The following is a 20,945-nucleotide window of genomic DNA, read 5'->3' as shown; positions in this document are numbered from 1 at the left end:
ACTATGACAGGCCTGGCAGAATATATTAAATCACAAACTCCAACCATGCATAAATAGATCCTCCTCATGGCTACATGCTTACAGATTATTTTCATAATGCGGATATGAGACTAGAGTAACGCAGTTCCTGGCAGTTGTCATCACTACAGACAGGGCCTCAAGCCCCGGTCCCGGTGATCATTCCACTGATCTAATCACTCAAAATAAACAGCATAGACGTTTGCCACAGCAAAGAGGGAGCTGTTCTTGAAGGTGTGTGAGGTAAAAGTGTCGTTGGACGCGTCCCACAGGCAGCGACTTCCAAAGCGCATGTTCTGATTGCAGAGCTGGCCGATGTTAATCAGAACAATTATCTTGTAGCGAGGAATCATTAGGTCCTTTACACGGGCTTTTATCACCTTGTGGAATTGAAAGAAACAGATTTCATTACAGCTTGTTTGACAGGGTCACTGCATGCTTCCACAAATTACATTTAAGACGATTACAATTTACAATTTACTTTAGGCATTCAGCAGATGCTCTTATCCAGAGCGAATGACAAGTGCGAGATCACCTGTACATGTGCATTGTGGAATTTAGATATTCCTTCAACAAGGACTCATAGGAGATAAGCTATATATTATTATCACTTAATCGCTTTTGAAAAACCCATTCCTTTCTGTTTTACCTCAGATATTGTCTTTGTCATCTGGCGACACAACTCTGCTTCATACTTCTCCTCTTGTAAGTAGCTGGTGAGCACATCCTTCAGTATGTCATTGACCAGAAGGACAGGGAAACGTTTAGAGGGTCCTTTTCAAAATGAGAAAGACAGTCCTATTTACTGTGTAATTGCAATGATTGTTAATGTCATCTTGGTGTTTTTCATACAGATGACACGCATTCTCGACTGATACAGACCATAAGCCTCTCTGACCCTACCTACAGGCGAGGATGCTTACCCATGTGGTAGGTGTTCTCCATTTGCACGGCAGGCCGAGTGTTATCATCATGGTGACCCGGCTCATCAATGTAAGAAACAGTGCTTATAGAGCTGAAAAGCAGAGGAGTAATACATTAGTTACCTCATCATAATCAGCATATTACTAGCAGGTTGTTTGGTCCAGACTCCAGGGTGTAGCTAACTATCAGTCTGGTTGGTAGAAATTATAATGTGTCTAGTTGTTGTTGTTGTTGTTGTGGTGGTGGTATTTGCTACAGTGCACATGCCAGCTCAGTGGCCTTGTGGTTAGAGTAGTATACCCTGAGACTGGGAGGTCAGGGTTAAAAAAAGTATAAAATTAGTGTGAACTGTATTTACTGTGTAATATGTGTTGACAATGTTTAACAATGGAGTAATACCTATAGAGATTTATGATGGGGTTGGTTAGGTTGAAGGTTCTAAATAGCATATGTTCCATCTACCGATCAAACTCTTTGGGAAAGTTAAAATAAGCCTATAGGCTATACGTTTAAAAGAGTGGATTTTGTACTCACTCCTTTGTCTTGGCCACAGTTTCCTTAGCTCTGACTTCATGGCTTCCGAGGGAAGAGACACTGCCTCTCTTCTTCTGAAGAAGACGAGCTTTCTCCTTACTCAAATCAGACATGATTGGATTGCCTGGCTCACTCCTGATGTCACAGCCACAGGATGACAGATCACTTTAAACCAGTGATTCTCAACCGCTTTTTATTTCAAGGACCCCCAGTTTGATATAGGCTACATTAGGCCACATAATGTGTTTCACTTCATTATAGCATTTTTTAATGGGCATGGTTAGTGATCAGGGGCTGGAGCCAGGCTTCTATAGGACCCCATACCAAATAGCAGAATCCTCAGTTTTAATTTAACTCTGACAGTGTATAAAAAATGTAGCCTACATTTATTTGTACAGGATATAGTTAGGATATATGCAGACCCATAAGGTTTCATTTGGACCCCATGGTCCCCTGACCCAACGTTGAGAAACTGTTTTCAACTTTAAAGCCCTATTTCAAGTTTAAACAACAAGCATCATTATAGGCTATCATTATTAGCAAATATACTGCATAAAGCATATTCTATAATAACAAAGTCCTGATCAATGTTACTGAATGCACATTTAAATAAACCAAAAGGAATAAATACTTATTTTGGTTGTGCTGGGCTTCTAAAGTTAGATTGTTACAATTAGATTCCTTCATAATAATAATATACAAAGTTAGACGATCTTCTTACCGATTTCAGGATCTCATGAATGAAACGATCGAGAGATAAGCTATTTTGTAGCCATTCAGAGCATTGTGTAGTCCTAGCAACAACAGAAGCTACGTCACTTTATAGGGAGGAGTTTATTAGGCCAGCGTTAATTTAGATTCCTATAGCTGGGAAGGATAAAAGCATTACTGCTGTTTGCGTTGTCTAGCAATCGTTGACGCTCTGCTGTGGCCGGCCTTGATCACTTCCTCACGCCGGCAGTTGCCCTGACAACGATTGACTCTGTCTCTCTCCAGACTATGGGATCTAGACACAACTTCGACCCGGCCTAGAGTATAGCTTCGACCACACTCTATCGAAAAGGTCCCTAGTATATCGGCACCAGATGTGCCATTTTCGTGTCTCATAGTCATAATCTCTCAACTCAGGCATCAAACTTGAGATCCATTTAGCTTGGCTGGAATCCAGAGATGCATAAACCAGTAGGCTTACTAGGCTATTAATGTGTTTTTATATTCTGGATGATTATTACTATCTGTCCTGTTTTTCTAACATCAGGGGCAATTTTATTGATTTTCATTGTTTTAGTTTAAAGAAAAGTTACATTTTCACCCATGGTTAAATTTTATAGTGTAGCCTTCACTTCCGCAATTTCACTTAATTGGTGAAAATGTATTTTCTGTTAAAAACATAAAACAACCCCCCCCCCCCCCCCCTTAATTCATAAAATTAAATCAACCAATCACTCAATCAATCAGTTTTATCCTATAATCTGTAAATCTTCATAAAAAAAGAGAATTGCATGTCCAATATTTCTCCTTCTTTATTACCAAGTAAAACAGGAATTACATTATATTGACTTTTTTATATATTTACTCTCAAAATCTTTGGATGGGAAATTTACATGAAATGTTTGCATATTCTGTGTCCTTTATGCAGTGAATAGAATACAGAAGTTATTTTTATAGAAAAAATAAACGTACACAAAGTATCTAATATTGCTTGAAATATGCAAACAACACATAAGGCAAAATAAATAAAACAAACAAACCCATAAGCATCATCAACAGAAACACTTTGAGCTACAGCTTCTACTTGACTGAAGAACCGTTTTGTATTTTTCTTAAATTATTTTATTTCAAACTCAGTAAGGCTTTTAAAATAAAATGTTGCAACCAGGACCAACAGTGAGTCAAGTCAACACTATATTTATATATAGTGCATTGTATAAAATGCAATGCTCACACATATCAAGTATTACTGATATGATATCACACAAAAGTGATAATGGTTGACATAAGGCTATCTTCAGACTGGCAGCCCAAATCCAATTGTTGGCCATACAGATTGGAATCAGATTGGTTTTATCAAGTCTGAACAGTGAAAAACCGTATGAAAACAGATTTATGCTAATCAGATTCCCAGGTGGTTTGAAACGGAATTCAAATCTGATTTCTAAAGCTGTGTGAGCTTGTACTGTATATCTGCTTATATTTGGCCGGCCATGTTGTAACATCATTACCACAGCAACTAATGCAGATAGCTCGACAATGTCTGAATACACAAATCTAATCTGATCACCTGCAAATATGATCTGATCACTTGCAAATGTGTGGACAGTCAGTACTAAAGATCAGATTTGAGAAACGAGTGTGATTTGCCTGCGGTCTGAACAAAGCCTAACTGATGCCTCCATGGGATGGAGTGACTCCAAGGTGAGGTGGGATGTGTGGATTTCAAACACAGGCTGTCAAACTGCCTCATATACAGTATTACAGAGTTGCAAAACAAATGAATGCATGCCAAAGTTATGGACGATGATTTCACCAGTGAAGGTGCGACAACAGCACAACAGTGAGTCAACATAAAAGTGAAGGTCTGAATGCAATAATGCATGAACATTTCCAAATGATAACATTTGCATTGTACTGGGAAAAATGAGACTAATGGAGATTTCATGCGGTATCATTATGTTGTTATTTACCACATATGGTTAGATTTTCTTTCTTTTTTTTTTGGTTGAGAAATCCACACTGAAATAATAAACGGGATGAACTGAGATTTGAATGATTTTAAAACCTAATGCATTATGGGAGTTAGCATCAATAAATTAACAGACAATCACAGACAAGTCCAAAGAGATATTTGAAACATATTTGTATGTACAATTTTTACACTTAGTTTTTAAATATTGCTATTAGAAAATGATAAAACACCTATTTACTCCACATGGTGGAAAAAAACAAGAACATAAACGAGAGGGACGTGTAATAGTGCTTGATAGACATTGAATTTTCCTTACTCTGCTATGTCCATAATGCTAATCCTGACAATGACCTCTGACAAAGTTCAGGCTCAACGGCCATATTATCAAACAATAGTCAAAGGCAACTCTTTCACTTTGGCTCTATTTGCCCTGTCCCATAAAGTTGACTGCTTTTAAACACATGTGACATGCAAGTTATTTAGTGGAAGAGTGCTAATCTGAGACGAGTTTGTTAAGTCAGGATGAATTTTCATAGTACTGTACTACTATCTATTGAAGTGTGTTTACATGGGTCCTGAATATTCCATTGCTGTCTGAGCAGAAAAATGATTTAACTTCCTACTCGGGGAGCAATAAAAGATTAGATCTATGCCACAGAAAAGTATACTTGGGGTGGCAGTGTAACTTATGTCACATGTCATCAAGGCAAACAATACCCTGGTGTGTGTGTGTGTGTGTGTGTGTGTGTGTGTGTGTGTGTGTGTGTGTGTGTGTGTGTGTGTGTGTGTGTGTGTGCGTGTGCTTGTGCTTGTGCATGTGCATGTTTGAATGGTATGAGTTCACATCCTGACCTCACCTCTTCCAGCATAAAAACCCTTGCTACTTAAGTTAAAGTTATGCAGGTGTATGTCAATGAGTAGTCAGCTCTAGAAACAGGAACGGTCCACATATGGCCTTTTCCACGCAATGTACCGGCTCGACTTGCCTATTTTGTTAAAAGTATCACCTAGAATCTGGTACCTGGTATGTTTTTATCACCTTTCCAAGCGTGATCAGGTGATACCAAAAGGTGAGAAAATACTGAATACTACTACTGATTGGTCAGAGAGAATCATTACTACTGTCATTACATCACAAGGGACTCTTCCCCCCCCCTGAGTACTGTTAACAGAATACTTATAAGTGTAACTGACTTTAAACTAGTCGTTGTAAATGTGAAATGAATCAATATTGAGCAACTTCTTCTGACCTAATGTTACCAGAAACAGACTTTGTTGGACTGTACAGATGAAACAGAGATAGTTTCCAGACATCATTGGCATTAGAGTTACACACAAGCAGCTGCATTGATGGGCTCCTATTTGTAGTGGAAAAGTAAACGGGTCAAGTTGAGCCGGTACCATGCAGTGGAAAAGTGCCTACAGTCTTCAGCACTGGTAGACACGGGATGGGTCCATAGTCTTCTCTTCAGACACGGGATGGGTCCATAGTCTTCTCTTCAGACAGTCAAACGCCAATGATTCTCCTGGTTTCCTTCATTTGGTTCATAACAGCGTTGGTCACTAATTGTCAGCCAAATATTTACCTATAGGGGTGAATCACAAACAAGAGATAAAGACAGTAATCTGCTTAGGAAGTAATAGACGGCAACACATAAACCTCAACCCTAACACATGAATTGATGTGTTTTCGGCAGTTATTGATATACGCTAAATGTGTATATTGTCAGTTACCACTATAACATTACAATGATTTTTATGACATTGCTCCTTTTATTATTAAATCATGAGTATAGCTCTGAGCCTCGATGCATAGGGTATAAGGAGGTTCTCAAAGTAGGGTCTGGGGTTTCCCTGGGCTCCAGGGGGTCCCCAAATAAATTATTTACAGCTAGGAACCAAATGGACCTAGCCTGGCTCCAGCCCCTGCATCGCTAGCCACGCCGATTGAAAAAAATAATAATGTTCTGGCGATTCAGAATACTGAAGTGAAACGAAATGAAAGGCAGAGTGTCAGGCTAAAATGGACCCTTAAAGTTCTGTACTGTACATATGGAACCAAATGGACACCTTTGTGTACATTTGTGCACTCAAAGAAATGGGTGTCCATGGCCTAATGCATACCAAACTGGGGGGGGGTCCTTCGAATGAAATAAAAATTGGAGAACCTCTTGTATGAGGTGAAATACTGTGGCGGTCAGACATCAATCCTACTCAAACTCACCTGCAGTGAATCTTTTCTTCACCAGTGACAGCCTGTAGCCAGTGCCCACCAGCTGGATGTCACAGCCTGACAGAGTGGTCCCCTCACTGGTGAACTGAACGGCCAACTGGGAAGGCCTACTGGGACCCTCTGTCAACTGGAAGCGGCCCAGCAGAGCCCCTACCCCTGCAGGAGGCAGAACACATGAGCACAGTGCTGAGCTGAACAGAACAACCACCACAGTTCAATCAACCATAAACAGCCAGTTGATGCAGCAGGATATAGAGTAAATGTCACACAGACACAGCTCAGAATGTTATAAATTGAGATCTGGTTCCCAAATCTTTTAGCTCAAGACCCAAAAGAGAGATGAAAATGTTTTGTAGTAAACAAAAATAATATAGATATTTACTTGTGACCCATAAAAATGGGTGTGGGTCCCGGACCCAGTGTTTGGGAATGGGAGCACTGCTGGGGACCATGTTGTATAACAAGTCTAGCGACAGAGTAGTATTTTTCTTAGTCATTTATCATCTTCCCAGTTTAACGGATTATGAGAACAGACAAGACAGTAGAAAGAGCTGATGTACAGTATGCATAATGAGACATTAAGGTGTCTCGACCAAAATAAGGGAGGGACACGTATTATTTAAAAATTAGAGATGTAGGCCTACCTCCATTGTCAGACCTCTGAGACAGGCTCTGTATCTTCCACAACATTGTCTGCTGTTCAGGGTTCCTTCATGAGAAAAGAACATATTACACCAAGACACTTTTATTGCATCATCCTGGGAGGAGGGGAAACTAATTTTCTACATTCACCCAGCAGATGGCTTGCTCAGATGAGCACTCGGTGGAGAGCTGTTAGGGGTTAAGTGCCTTGCTCAGGGACGCATAGTGTCAAACCAGTGACATTCTGATTACAATTATTCTGTACCCACTCCGCTATGGAAGCTCCCCCATTTAGTTATTGGAAATTAGGATAAAACATTTTGAGTAGAGCTGCATAAGACCAAAAAAATATATTTTGGATCAACCAATATTCTTTCACTAACATGCAAGTTGATTTGTCGGCCTGAGATTCTGCACAGCACCAGAATACTGTTTATATATTGTAGTTTTCCATGACATTTTTGACATTTTATGGCTATTGTATTAGTCAAATGCAATGCCTTAGAGACTGTTGCGAACAAACTGCGATTTGGTTCAATTCCAGATTAATGAAGGCATTCTTCTTACCAGGTGGCGGGAGGGATCATGGCTTGTAGTTTGGACACGCCCCCATCTACAGGGACCAGGAAGTGGATGTTGTGTAGAGGTGCGGGGGAGGCCATGGCCTCTGTGTTGTATTTGTAGTCTATCCTAAGATCTGTGCACGTATCGTCACCTCGCCAGCTCACTGCCAGGTTCAGAGGAGTGGACTGGATGCCCTCTGCTGACACCTGAGGAGGAAGTACGGTACACATGCTTAGGACTCACACAAATACAATGTAGTCATTACTATGGTTTTGCATGGAAATACTTAAACTAGCTGAAAATATGATGTATTCATTACTGTAATTTTACAATGCAAATACATTACAACTAGAATGTATTCATTAGTGTGGTTTTACACACGTTTGATTTATTTCTGATTATAATGGTCTGATTATAAAACGAGTGGGTTTCAACCACCAGTGGTCCTTGATGGGGTTCCAGGTGGTCCTCAGCTAAATGATGGAGCGTTGGTAACCAAATGGACCCTGATAGATCTTTAACTCTTGACAACGTAAAATGAAACCAAATGGACCCTTGTGGGTGTGTTTGGTTTTTTGTTTAGCTCTCAAGAGTTAGATTATTGTTAAACATCTGCATTACTTAATTTACAAGATGTCTACATAATATTAGAGAATGTAGAAGAATTGTTATTTTGATCAACGTTTGCCTGTTATCTCTCCTATGGCAACATCAATACAGCATGGAACTGTCCATCTTATCCAACTACAACAAAATATTCTTTAGTCTTGGGTCTGAGAGGCAAAATCTCATCAAATGGCAGTCCGTAGCTCAAATGCTGAATAAATACTGGACCTTGAAGTGTTGAAAACCACTGTTAAAGTGATTAATTCTAAGGGATATCTAAATGCACAGCAAAGCCCTATTCTCGGAGTGTAAAAATGGACTCACATAGCCTGAGACAACACAGATATATGGATGGATATTGCAGTTCACCTGATATTTAATCATATCAACATTGTAGTAGGTGGCCTGGGGCTTCTGCTCGGCCACACTCCTCAGATGGCTCATCAGGTTCGGCATATTCACCCAGAATTCCTTAGTGTCGACATTTTCCGTTGTCAGATCGCTAGGGTGTGTGCACAGGGTGTGAGAGCTGAATGCTTGAATTTCATGTGAATGAACATTAAAAAATCCATACTGTACATGGGCTGTATAGTGTATACACAAACTGTTAACTATATACTAAGACTAATAGACAATCTACAATCTCACACAGAGACCCCTTTTACACCAAAATAACTTTCTTCTAAACGTTCTTTATTTTTTATGATTGTTTATATCACATCTGCATCTTCCAACCAACCTGAATAGTGACACGCCAACTTTGGTTCCCACTTCAGGGAAAGACTATAAAGTATAATTATTTTGGTTACAGTTCTGAACCAATGTTTATGGATCTGATAATAATTAATTTGGTTCAAAATCAGGCGGGAAAAAAGAACGGAACCGGTTCAAACGGTTCAACCCGGTGGAAAAGAGTTTCAAGTGAGCCTGTAGAGCTTAATCATTCATTGATGGTTTGCTGTGAGGTTGTAGATCTGCTCCTAGATTTTCTGACATTTCGAAATTATATACAGGTATATATCTAAATATTCACTGATAGTAAAATGACATGCACAAAACAGGGACGCAAGGGTATACCGGTAAGTGAAAAAAATCATATAATAATAAAGTTTCAGCAGTGTGTGTGTGTGTGTGTGTGTGTGTGTGTGTGTGTGTGTGCGTTTGCGTGTGCGTGTGTGTTTGTGTGTGTGTGTGTGTGCGCAGTTGCGCACGTGTGTGCATGCGTGTGTGCGTGCTATTCCTACCAGCACAGCAGTTGGGGGTTTGGGAGGACCTGCTCCAGTTGGCTGTAGTTGCTGATGCAGAACGTGAGGATGGGTTGTGTGGGGTGACTGGCAAAGTGCCTGGTTATGCCCGCAGGGAAGGATAGCACCATCTCCCCCGTAATCTTCACCACACACCTGGGAGGAAAAGGAGAAACGCAGCATAAGTTTAATGAAAACGGTAGCACCCAGAACCCCTTGCGCAGTCAAAATAATTTAAATGTATAATTGCAAAAAGCTGCGAAAGTAGGTGATCTACAAGCTCACAACATGTCCCATTGTGAAGCATTGTGAGCTTGTAGATCTGTTATTTTCACTATCTTATAATGGTTCAAATATATCCACTTTACTTGCTGGGATCGGCTCCTTTGAAATATGCGTTGATGGTCTCAGTGAAGGCAGCAGCCACTGGCAGAGTGTCCTGAGGTCCCATGGTGAGTGGGCTGGGGCCCCTGGAACATCCTAAGGCACGCGCACGCACGCACGCACGCACACACACGCACACGCACACGCACACACACACACACACACACACACACACACACACACACACACACACACACACACACACACACACACACACACACACACACACACACACACACACACACACCCTCTCTCACACACTCACACACACACACACACACACACACACACACACACACACGTCAAAAATGCTCTGTGGTCTTTTAAGCACAGAGTTAAATGATCAGGCTTTACAAACAGAGTCGGAGGTAGCCAACGCAACCAAATAGAAGCTAAACTCAATATTTCTAAGAATAAACATGATGGGTACTCCAAACAGCCACAGGTGCTAATAGGGAGCCAGGAATTGAAAAGGGCAGGAAACACATTTGAATAAAAGAATCACACTCATGTGAAGTGAGGGGTGCTCTTATTATCATACATCATCACATTCCGTGCTCGGCCAATCAAATAATCACATTCCGTGGTACAATCACACACACAACACAAAGCTGTGCATAGGAGGGGTTTGGGGTTAGGTACTTGTGTGTGGTTACAAGTTACAAGTAAATAACTAGAATGCAACATAGAGAAACAACTTGCACAGTGGATGGGATGGAACACACACTGAATGGATCTCTGCATCCACAGTACCACACTAGACAGGACTACACTGAAACACTATAGTGCTAAAGTGTCACTTTAAAGGGGGTAAGTGATTTACGTGTTTAATAGCTCTATTTTCTGACAGCAATCATTGCTGTCAGCGTGTTTGTTCATTGGAACAGGAACACTATAACATTGTAGCTGATACATTATCTATTGGGGATTCTTTCTCCTGTGACACCCTGGCTTTAGCCTTTTTTTTTAAATCAAAGTTTCTTTATTAATTTTTCAAGTCACATAACATACAACATTTTTAGAACTTTTTTCCCCCCTCCCTCCCCCCAGAGTTCCCACTCTGAAAGAGCCACAACCCCGGTATCTTTGGCTTTAGCCTTTTAACCAAAAAAAAAACGTACAAACAAAACCAAAAGTGTTTTAGTATTCATGCTTTGTTTTCGAGAGAGAGGATTTCATTGTGTAATGTACTCTACTCTAATGTACTCTATTTGTTTTTATTTGTTTTATTTTTTTGTGAGCATCTTTTGCTAAATCCAATGTATGTATTGTTCCATCAAGCAGTGTCCCGTCAACAAATACAGTAAAGTTAACCCCCTTTAACTGGAGTGGAGTGTATAGCATACAGGGCAGCCCATGCACTGTTGTTTACTAGGGAAGAAGTGGCAGCTGGCCTTGACTCACCTTCGAAGGCTAAATAAAACCTGCCATGATCAAACCACACCAGGGGCTGTGGGCCCTCTGAAGGGTTATGAGGAGAATGAAGGAGGAGTGAAGAATGAAAGGAGGAGACAGGAGGAGAAGAGAAACACACGAGAATGAGAGACACGGAGAAGAAGACGCATCACAGTATGGATGGACAGTTGGACACACACATAGGGATGGGGGGACAACAGGGCAGGCATGGATATGGAACATCCTGGGTGGTCATTTAAGCTCATTCAACCTTGTGTCCCTACTCTGGGCATGTCATTCTAGGTGAAATATTTCAAAATGTTTCCAAAATGTATAAAATCATCAATGTTATATGTGCAGCAGAAGCTGACACATAAAAGCATCAATGTAACTGTCCTGGGTGATAACTCCGGTACTTCCGGTTAGGGCATGTAGTTCTCAACAGTAGTTCTCCCCCCCACCCCCTCCCAAAATAATCACATTTGAACTGGGGACCCTCCACCTTGACAAGCACTTGGAATGTAGGAGGCATACCATTTTGTTTGACTCCGTTTCACAGATGTGAGCTTATAAAGATCTTCTATTTTCAAATCATTTTTACTTCTTTCTTATATTATTCCATTTTGGACTGAGGCCGATTCTAAAAACGCCTTCTAAATCCTGCCCTAAGTTGTTTGAAAAACTTCAAATATTTATATAGCAGCATATATATATATGTTTTTAATACTGTACAGAAGGGTTCCCGTCCAGAAGGGTTAAAACACCAAAAGGGGTTCCCGTCCAGAATTTGAGTCTCCTACCGCAGGGGTTCTCAACCCGTGGGTCGCGACCCCCCCGGGGGTCACCAAATTATTTTGGGGGGTCAAAATAATTATATATATATATATATGGGGGGGGGGGCGGGATGGCGAGACATGGCCAAAGCATTTCCGGGGGTCCCCAGCCAAAAACGTCATCAAATTATTTGCTTGGGAATATGACAAAAACAAAACAATCTCCATCAATTCAAGGCTTATTTTTGGGGTGAACTAAAAGTCCTTAAATTATCACCTCACTGTCACATGGGGACCCCCCCCCCCCCCCCCCAAAAGAAACCCCCGACCCACAGGTTGAGAACCACCGGTTTAGGGGACTCGTAGCAGCATGATTGTCCACCTGTGTTGGAGACGGCGAGTCCTAAGGTGGGCGTGGAGGCAGCGCTGTGCGAGGTGACGGAGGAGATGGAGGAGGAGCTCTCTGCCCGGGCCAAGGGGGCGAAGGGCGGGGGGCTGCCTGACACCGGCGGACTGAACGGCCGAGCCTGGAAAAAATATAATAACATAAAAATAATTAGACCTAGCCCATATCAGTAATAAGAAAAATAATTTTAAGTTTGGAAGATTTTCTTTTCTTTCTCAAGCGTCTTCGTGTCAAGTGTCAACATTGCAACCCTCAAAATGATATGTATTTGGCCACGGACCCCCCTAACTGAAAATGGTTTTGTGTCAGGGACACCCAGAAGAGAACATTTGTGTTAAAAAAAATCTAAATTATTCTACATTTTTCACAAAAAAAACAACACAATAATGTAGAAAAATTAAATAAAAAGCAGATTTACACAAGAGCTTTTATATCTGTTATGTTTGCGAACTACTGTTCTAAAGTGGTACGGTATAGAGAGAGAGCGCATGGGAATACATACCAGGTCAGATATTGGTTTCCCTGGTGGTAGTTTTGGTCGCGAGGAAGGTCTTGGGGGAGGAGGCGGGGGGGCGGGGCTCCCTCCTGACTGAGGCGTGGCAGAGCGAGCAGGAGAAGAGGGACCTGTTGACAATCACATACGTCTTTAACAAGTCCTTTTCATAGTTAATTTTCAGCTGAGAATATGTCAAATTCTTCAAGCGACGTGGCAAAAGGGTGTCATACAACCGAGTAAAAACTAGCCTTACGCATTGCATCACATATCTGGGTTTAATACATACCGGTATTTAACCAATGAATAGTATTAATAACCACTTGTGACTACATTGAATGCATCATTTTGGACATACAGTCCTTAACTAGCATTGTCTATTGTCCATTTCCTGTTCAACAGGTGCCCTGACCAACCTGTAGGATTCGCTAGTGCAGTGACAGAGACCAACCCACGCAACCCAGAGCGCCTGGCCAAGATAGTTTTATTTTCCAAATAATTCAATCTGGGAGCAAAATGTGCTCCCAGATTAAAGTGCTGCACAACCATGGTGTATGAAGTAGTATCAGTACTCTATGCTGCATGAGTATGGCAGCAGAGAGTAACTGTCCAGGGTCTCCACAGACAGCATTGTTTTAGCTGCCATGCATCTATGGTAAAGGCGGGCAGAGCACTTAAAAGCAGAAAATAGTTAAAGTTTGGACGAGTGCTGCTCCTCAATGTCACGTTTGATCCAACCGACTGTGCCACTGACAACTACAACCTGACATTGCATCATTACCACAACCATGAGAAGCCCATGCATGTTTACCGTTGTTTCAGCTAGGCTATTTGTGCTAAAAATGATAATAAATAGTGCTAAAGATGATAACATCTTTGAGCACAGCAACGGTTGAATATAAATGCTCCATGATATCCAAAGAGCTTGTCGACTCATTAAAAGCTTTCTGTAGACACAGCTCCTATGGTGTATGAAGTTGTATCAGTACTCACTGCTGCATGAGTACGGTCCTGGGGAAGACATGATGGACCTGTAGGGGAGAGGAGGTGGCGTTCCCCTGAAGCTGGAGGTCAGCTCTCTGGGCAAACCCACACAGTCTGGGAGCTCATCCCTTAGGTACACCCCCTCTGGAGTTCTCTTCCCAGTGGGCCCGAGGACCAAATGGGACGGGACGCCCGTCCGCGGCGACCTGCGATCCACCGGGAGGGGGGGTGGGGGGCTGGAGGGGGCCGGGGACGAGCGGCACTCGTGAAACGCGGCACTCGCGGCACTCGCGAAACGCAGTACCTCCTCGTCAAACGCCTCATCGTCGAGGTGGAGTGGCGGCGAGATGGAGACGGGGGAGAAATCGGGGGGTAGCGGCGGTGCCGGCTCGTCCGGAGGAGGCCCCAGGACGATGGACGGCGGCGAGTCCGGTGGGGAGAAAGGGGGCGGGGAGAAAGGGGGCGGGGATCCAGGGGAGAACGGCGGAGAGGAGAACGGCGGAGGGGAGAACGGCGGAGAGGAGAACGGCGGAGGGGAGGGTGGCGGCTCATCTGGAGGCGGGCCGGCAGAAACGGGAGAGACGCAAGGGCTGGAGGGAGTGGACGACGGTGTGTCCGGGGGCGGGGACTCGGGAGGCGGGGGAGGTGCAGGCTCATCCGGCGGAGGCGGCCTCTCAAAGGTGACCCATCTGGGGGACACCTCCTCGGTGGGCCGCGAGCTGTCCCCAGGGCCAAACACGTCGTCCAGGTCGGGACCGGGGGAGCGTCGGTAGGAGGGCGAGTGGACGTTCAGGTAGATGGGGGCAGAACTTCGGCCGAGTCTTCCGTTGGGTAGATCATCTGTGTGGGGAAAATCAAATGAGTTTAATTGCATCCCAATCTTATTCGGCTTGGTTAGGCCTGCAGTTAACCAATACCCCAACATTTAGCAATCATAAAATTCATGTAACACAACAACATGAACACCGGCTATATGAATATTGGCTGAAACTGATATACGACCAATATATCGTCACATCCCTATGTTTCATTACATGACAGGTCTGGTGTGATTAAAAGCTGAATTTACCGGAAGCGTCTGGAGGATAGCTGTAATGACTGGCCGACTGAATGTGTTTCGGAGGAAGAGGAGGAGGAGCTAAAACAAACACATTGGCAAACATGTTAATTGCTCAACAGGTGCAAGTCACACAGTATGAAGCTAAAAAGTTACGTAAAGCTCATAAAGGATGCCTCACCTCCTGTCGGAAAGCCTCTGGTCAAAGGAGACTCGGGCCGCGGTCCTGAATCTGCCCATGTGTCTGCAGGAACCACTGTGACCGAGAAACAATGAATGTCACCTCTGTAACTTGCTTTGTACAACATAAAACCATGCCAGTCAAATGACATATTGAGCACTGTCTATCGCAACTTCGAAATTAAGTTATAACTGTGGATATACTGTATGAATTACTGAGCATTATGACAGACCATCATATCTGGAGTAGTTGGTGTCTTGAGGAGCTCCATAGAAAGTTGGTACGTGCTGGTATAATCTGTCACTGCAAGAGATAAGAGAACCCAAATTACTCCATAAAGCTGCAATCCCTAATCTTTTTAGTTTTTAGTGAATAAAATGGCATTTTAAGTAATAGTTAAATACAACAAACACATCTGTGGTGATTGGAGGTGGTCTTCCTCCCTATAATCTTCTATTGAGCTATTTAGATCCTGTAGTATAGGGTAGGCCTACCCTATACACTACAGGATTGCTTGAAGCTGTGTAGCATCTTCCCTGTCCAAACAAACTTTCTGTCTTTCAGAGCAGCAGAATGTTTTGGCACTTGAGTGGGAGACCCGGGTTCGGATCTCGGGTCGGACATAAACCTTACGGACTGCAGCTTTAAGCTTTATAAATATGTGACGGTGTCACTTCCCAACAAGAATCGATCTTCAAGCTAAGGAAGCATCGATCAGTTCTTGTTGGCAAGCCAAGTGACATAAATTAAGATTTACACATCTCCATCACAATCTACAACAGTAGTTATCAAACTGAGGTCCGGGGACCACCAGGGATTAGTTAACATACGTAGCATAAAAAATCTTTATAACCACTTTAACCCACGGCTACTGTATATAAATCAACTTTTTGAAAATGGCTGATCTACAAGCCAGTGAAGCCACGCCGTTATAGGACCCAGTCTTGTTTGCAGGATGATAAGATGAAAATGTATTCATTTTTATTTGGGAAAAGGTATGTATAAAATTAAAATAGGCTATAAATGAGGCTAAGCAGTCAATGCAATCTGACCTTTGCGTCTCAGGGACAGGGCTTGGTGTGGGGGTGGAGCGTCGGGGTCTAGCGATCTCCTCACCTGTGACAAAACAGCAAAAGAATCATCAGCTTAATTAATACATCTGCATTCAACCTTCAAATGCAGTTTGTTGCATCAAGTGTACACCAGGTATAAAAGAGTGGATGGAATTATTTTGCACAAGCTTCCCACAAATAATTAGTTACAAAAAAATGTCTCTAACATTGGTGCATTGTGTATAATGAAGGGTGCCACCACAATGGAAAGTGATAATAAGTGAAGTTGGATCATGGGATATACTTACAAGAAAGGTTTCTTTTCATCTGTCCCTGAAACAGAAACCAAACATGAGCATGGCAATATGTGTGCAACACGCCTGACTCAAACTCTCAATAGCCTTTTGTAAATAGTAAAACTTAAAAGCAGTGTTGTACTCAGATCTTTGTAAAAGTATCAATTCCATGATGTAGAAATACTCTGTCCGCCTAACGTACTACAGAAAAATGTACTTAAATGTGCAAAATTAGATTATTTTTGAAAGATGTGTGATAATTCTCTCTGGAAAAGAGCAGATCTTCAAGCTCACAATGCATCATGCATTGAGACACGTTTTGATCTTATAGATCAGCTCTGTTCGAATAGCTGACGAATAGAGCAGGGGTTTTGTATAAATAATAAAACTCTCTTTGCTAGTTACTAATAAAAGTAACTAGCAACTAAAGTTTTCAAATAATTGTAGTGGAATAAAAAGTACAATATTTGCCTCTGAGGTGTAGGCTATTGGAATATAAATTGAAAAGTTGAAAGTATTGAAAAATAGAAGCACTCAACCTCAAATTTGTACTTAGGTCCTGTGTTTTTTGTAAATGTACTTAGTTACTTTCCACCAACGCATCAAAGCAAACAAGGGACATAGACTGGGAAACAACATTTGGGGGTGTGCTGGGCTGCAGATATGAAAATAGCCAGCAGGTGGTGCATAAAACTCACCGGGCTGCGTCTCTGAGACCAGCAAAAAGGAAGAGAGAACAGACCTGGTCAGAGAGTGAGTGACAAATCAGTCAAGTAGACACAAACTAAAATCACTCACACACTCTCTCTCACAATCTCACACTCTCACACTCTCACACACTCACACACACGACACACCTCTTTACTGTAAAGGGGGTGTAAGTTATACAGCATATCTTTTGGTTAAAATAAGAAATAGCTCTATATTCCAATAGCAGTCATTCCAATGGCTACTAGAGGCAGTGGAGGAGCATAGGGATATTTTGTGCTAATTCGTCTAAAAGCACCACATTTTGCATAGATGTAGCCCAGGGCACGCTCTAATGATTTAGCTAGGGTGCCCGAGCCGTTTTGCACGAAAAACACTCCTTGGGCTAAAAACGGCATCACAAATGCATCACATTGGGCACATTTGGGTAAGTGGCTATGGCCGAATTTAGACCAAAAATAATCGTGAAAAGATAATGCTTGGAATGGAAAAACCCATTTCAAAACCCATTTCAAAACCCATCGTGAAAAAACCCTAGTTTGACATGTCAAATGCTACTTAAAGCATAATGACATTTAGCCCTAGCTAAATCATTAGAGCAGGCTCTGGGCTACATCTGTGCAAAATTTGGCACTTTTAGACGAATTAGCACGAAATCACCCTTATATCTCCCTAAGCTCCTCCACTATACTAAGTGTTTGGTCAGTAACTGGGGTCTCCCCATCACAACAAATATTCTTTATTCTATAGCAACAATCGGAATATAGAGCTTTACATTTTTAATAAAAACATCACTTAATACACCCACATTTAACTGCAAAGCCTTCATAATGCAACCCAAGCCATAACACCACCACCATAGATAGTGTAGACTATAGTGGTGGGTACCAGACATTCACTGACATCCTGATGTTACACCGATGTCTGTGATCTATTGAAATTGGTGACGCCAAGAGTCAAATGAATATACATTATCTGATTTGTGTTTGAGGTTTCTTTATTATAATTTACAGTCAGGTGAAAATGGTTGAGCTGAAGTCACAGAATTTGATTGGTCACCAATTTCAGGCAGAAGCAGCTGTGCACATCTAGTTTGCTTATGTGACATATAGGAGTCCAAATAAAATCAATAAGCTTAATGTGGGTGTTATGATTACTAGTCATTATGTAATACACACACTCTGCCACTGAGGTTTAAATAAAGTAGTGTGTGTGTGTGTGTGTGTGTGTGTGTGTGTGTGTGTGTGTGTGTGTGTGTGTGTGTGTGTGTGTGTGTGTGTGTGTGTGTGTGTGTGTGTGTGTGTGTGTGTGTGTGTGTGGGGGGGGTGGGGGGGGGGGGGACGGTATCTCATAAACAGAAACTGACCTTCAAGATAACTTGACCTTCAAGATAACTGATAGCTTGACAATTAGTTCTCGTCAGCAAGCGAGTATAAATTAGGCTTAAAGCTGCAATCCAGAACTCCTTTCAATTAATAAAACATTATTTTAATCCATCTGTATGTAGAAGTATGTTAATACAATTTATTACACGGCTTGGTTGAATGCTTGATTCTGATTGGTGAATTCAGTGGTGTGTTATTTCTTGATAATGACCGCTCTGCTCTATAGCAGACCACTGTCTAATCAAAGCCTCAGAGCTGAGAGCACCGGGCTGCGCTGATTGGATTTTATGCTGTATCCAACATGACAGCCATGTCATTTTACAACTAAACATTGTTCTCTAGAATGTTTTTGAAAACATTTGAAGCGAGAACTAGATGATGCAGTAACCGGGAATTTGATCAGACATGGTCACATTGGTCAGACACATATGGAATACTTTCAAATCATTACCGTAAGCAAGGAAATACTCGTTTTGTTGTTACTTTGAGGTCAATTCATTAATAAAGTAGCCGTGTAATAAGCGGGATAATGTACAGTATGTTCGTCTCAGTGTTTAAACATCCTGTCGGTCATTATTTTTCAACAACTACAGCCGCGTCATACATTATCCCTTGCATAACTACATGTAGCACGTTTGCAGTGGTTGGAGGTAATCTGCCTATATTACGCCATTGAGAGATTTTGACCCTAGTGGTTCTCAACCTGTGGGTGGGGAGTCGCGACCCCATGATTTTGGGGGGGTCCTCAGATGACAGTCAAATGACAATTTAAGGACTTTTAAGACCTTTTTAATATCTCAAAAAGTTGCCAAATTTTCAAAAAATATAAGACAGAGGCAAATATTGTGAAAATAGCAGATCTACAAGCTCACAGCGCTGGCATTGTCAAACAAAATGTAATGCCTCTCCTACAATTCCAAGTGCTTATGGGTGGGTGGGGGATCCCCAGTTCAAATGTGATTATTTTTGGGGGTTGTGGCCTAAAAAGGTTGAGAGTAGCCCTGCCTGAAGCTGCATAGTGTACAGAATGTGTCACTCGCCACTGGCAAAGTTGGGGTTGCCTCTTGGATGAGTGGTAGAAAGACCCTGGCTCAAACCCTGGATAAAACATAAAGGTTATGGATTGCAGCTTTAATGGGTGGTCTTTGTCAGAAAAGCATACGTTCTGTGGGAGGGGAGAGACATAACATGCAGAGAAAGGGCTACATCTAAATACTCTTTATGTATAAACTAGCACTGAAAGGCCAAACCAGCAAACACGTATTCTACCAGGTGAATCCATGCAGTGACATGTGAATTTATACTCCATCCAGTGTCACACTCTGAAAATAGACGTTCTATAAACTCATAGAGCTTGTAGATCTGGTCTTTTTAGAGCATGCGACACAATCGTACGACGTACGAAGTATAAAATAATGTGATAGACTTACCGGGCTTCGCTTCTACAAGATGAACAACATAGAAAAGAACAAAGAAAAGATGTGAACAAGGAAGCAAAAGGCAGAGATAAAAGATATGTCTGAGAGGAAGTTAGAGAATGACAAAGAAATTACAGATTCAATATACATCAATTTAATGAATGAAGAAAACAAAGAACATACTTAAGCTGAAGGGAGAGCATACATTGGTGTAAGTATTGCTTTCGTTCCCGTTTTATTTATTTGTAACACAACAGGAGGAGGAATGATTGAGAACACTCACCAGAGAGGGAGACAGAGCCAGGCCTCCTACCGAGGCCTTTAGCTCGTCCATGCTCGGGACGACACATTTGGCACTATCAGACACCAGCGGCTTGATTTTGATTTTAAACTTTTTCCTGCTGTCTTCGTCGTCCTCAGAGTCGCTGGAGGAGAAAAACTGTTTCCCTTTGGAAGCTGGTGAAGATTTGTCAAGGAGGACACATGTCCGTCGTGTTGAGATGATAGGTTCAGAAAGGTAAGCGATAAGTGTGTGCCAGACAAACATACACAGGCAAGGAATAAGGTAATGATAATAATGTATTGACTTGGGGCCTTTGGACAAGGCATGACTTTTGTGAGCTGTCAAACAACAACACTACATCTTACCAATCTAACTCATCTCTAGCACACCCAAGAAATATACCCAAGTGAGACCTTCGTTCTGTCTCTACCTAGTGTCCCAGAACTAGACACACCGTTTCATCTCTGCCATATCTTCTTCCAGCTCAGGGTGGAGGAGCACTCTCAGATCACATTACGCTTCTGGTGTGGCATTTCTACTGTAGTTTCCTGGTAACTGCAGAATCAAAACTCAAAGAGTGTGCAATCTCAAATGCTCCTGTTTATTGTCTTTCTACTATTACCAGAACATAATGTCCAGCAATCCCTCTTCAGTTCTTCAATATAATGATTTAATTTGT

General features: G+C 42.0%; 2 protein-coding genes across 2 annotated transcripts; both read right to left on the bottom strand.

Annotated features, from left to right (window-relative positions):
- Window positions 1-194: 194 nt before the first annotated feature.
- On the bottom strand, window positions 195-1,589 carry dynlt5 (dynein light chain Tctex-type family member 5; the record flags this gene model as incomplete). The annotated part of the gene is made up of 4 exons (XM_083782144.1): window positions 195-398; window positions 668-792; window positions 942-1,033; window positions 1,477-1,589. 4 exons carry the CDS (start codon window positions 1,587-1,589, stop codon window positions 195-197), a joined length of 534 nt encoding a protein of 177 aa, XP_083638270.1.
- A 4,065-nt stretch (window positions 1,590-5,654) lies between these two features.
- Window positions 5,655-20,332, bottom strand: LOC310871180 (SH3-containing GRB2-like protein 3-interacting protein 1). Its single transcript, XM_083782669.1, has 19 exons — window positions 20,267-20,332; window positions 19,996-20,007; window positions 17,171-17,182; window positions 16,485-16,509; window positions 16,177-16,240; window positions 15,357-15,427; window positions 15,125-15,199; window positions 14,956-15,024; window positions 13,896-14,726; window positions 12,912-13,033; window positions 12,386-12,530; window positions 11,240-11,296; window positions 9,820-9,931; window positions 9,452-9,607; window positions 8,577-8,709; window positions 7,605-7,807; window positions 7,040-7,104; window positions 6,387-6,551; window positions 5,655-5,748 (listed from the first exon to the last, which is right to left on the bottom strand). The coding sequence occupies exons 1-19, from the start codon at window positions 20,315-20,317 to the stop codon at window positions 5,726-5,728; spliced, it is 2,391 nt and encodes a 796-aa protein (XP_083638795.1). The 5' UTR covers window positions 20,318-20,332; the 3' UTR covers window positions 5,655-5,725.
- Between the last annotated feature and the right edge of the window lie 613 nt (window positions 20,333-20,945).

Source organism: Protomyctophum parallelum (assembly GCF_964188405.1).
Source record: "Protomyctophum parallelum genome assembly, chromosome: 14".
NCBI classification, from domain to species: domain Eukaryota; kingdom Metazoa; phylum Chordata; class Actinopteri; order Myctophiformes; family Myctophidae; genus Protomyctophum; species Protomyctophum parallelum.
The sequence above is the reverse complement of the archived record's forward strand: the minus strand, read 5'-3'. Positions and strand labels throughout refer to the sequence as shown.

What these genes read in the sequence shown, in the direction of transcription:
- LOC310871180 (XM_083782669.1), bottom strand. Translation starts at nt 20,317, where the DNA reads ATGGACGAGCTAAAGGCCTCGGTAGGAGGCCTGGCTCTGTCTCCCTCT. An exon ending in GATGAAAAGAAACCTTTCTT is followed by an intron (nt 16,241 to 16,484) that starts GTAAGTATATCC and finishes GTTTTGTCACAG; the next exon opens with GTGAGGAGATCGCTAGACCC. An exon ending in AACCCCCAACTGCTGTGCTG is followed by an intron (nt 8,710 to 9,451) that starts GTAGGAATAGCA and finishes CACACACCCTAG; the next exon opens with CGATCTGACAACGGAAAATG.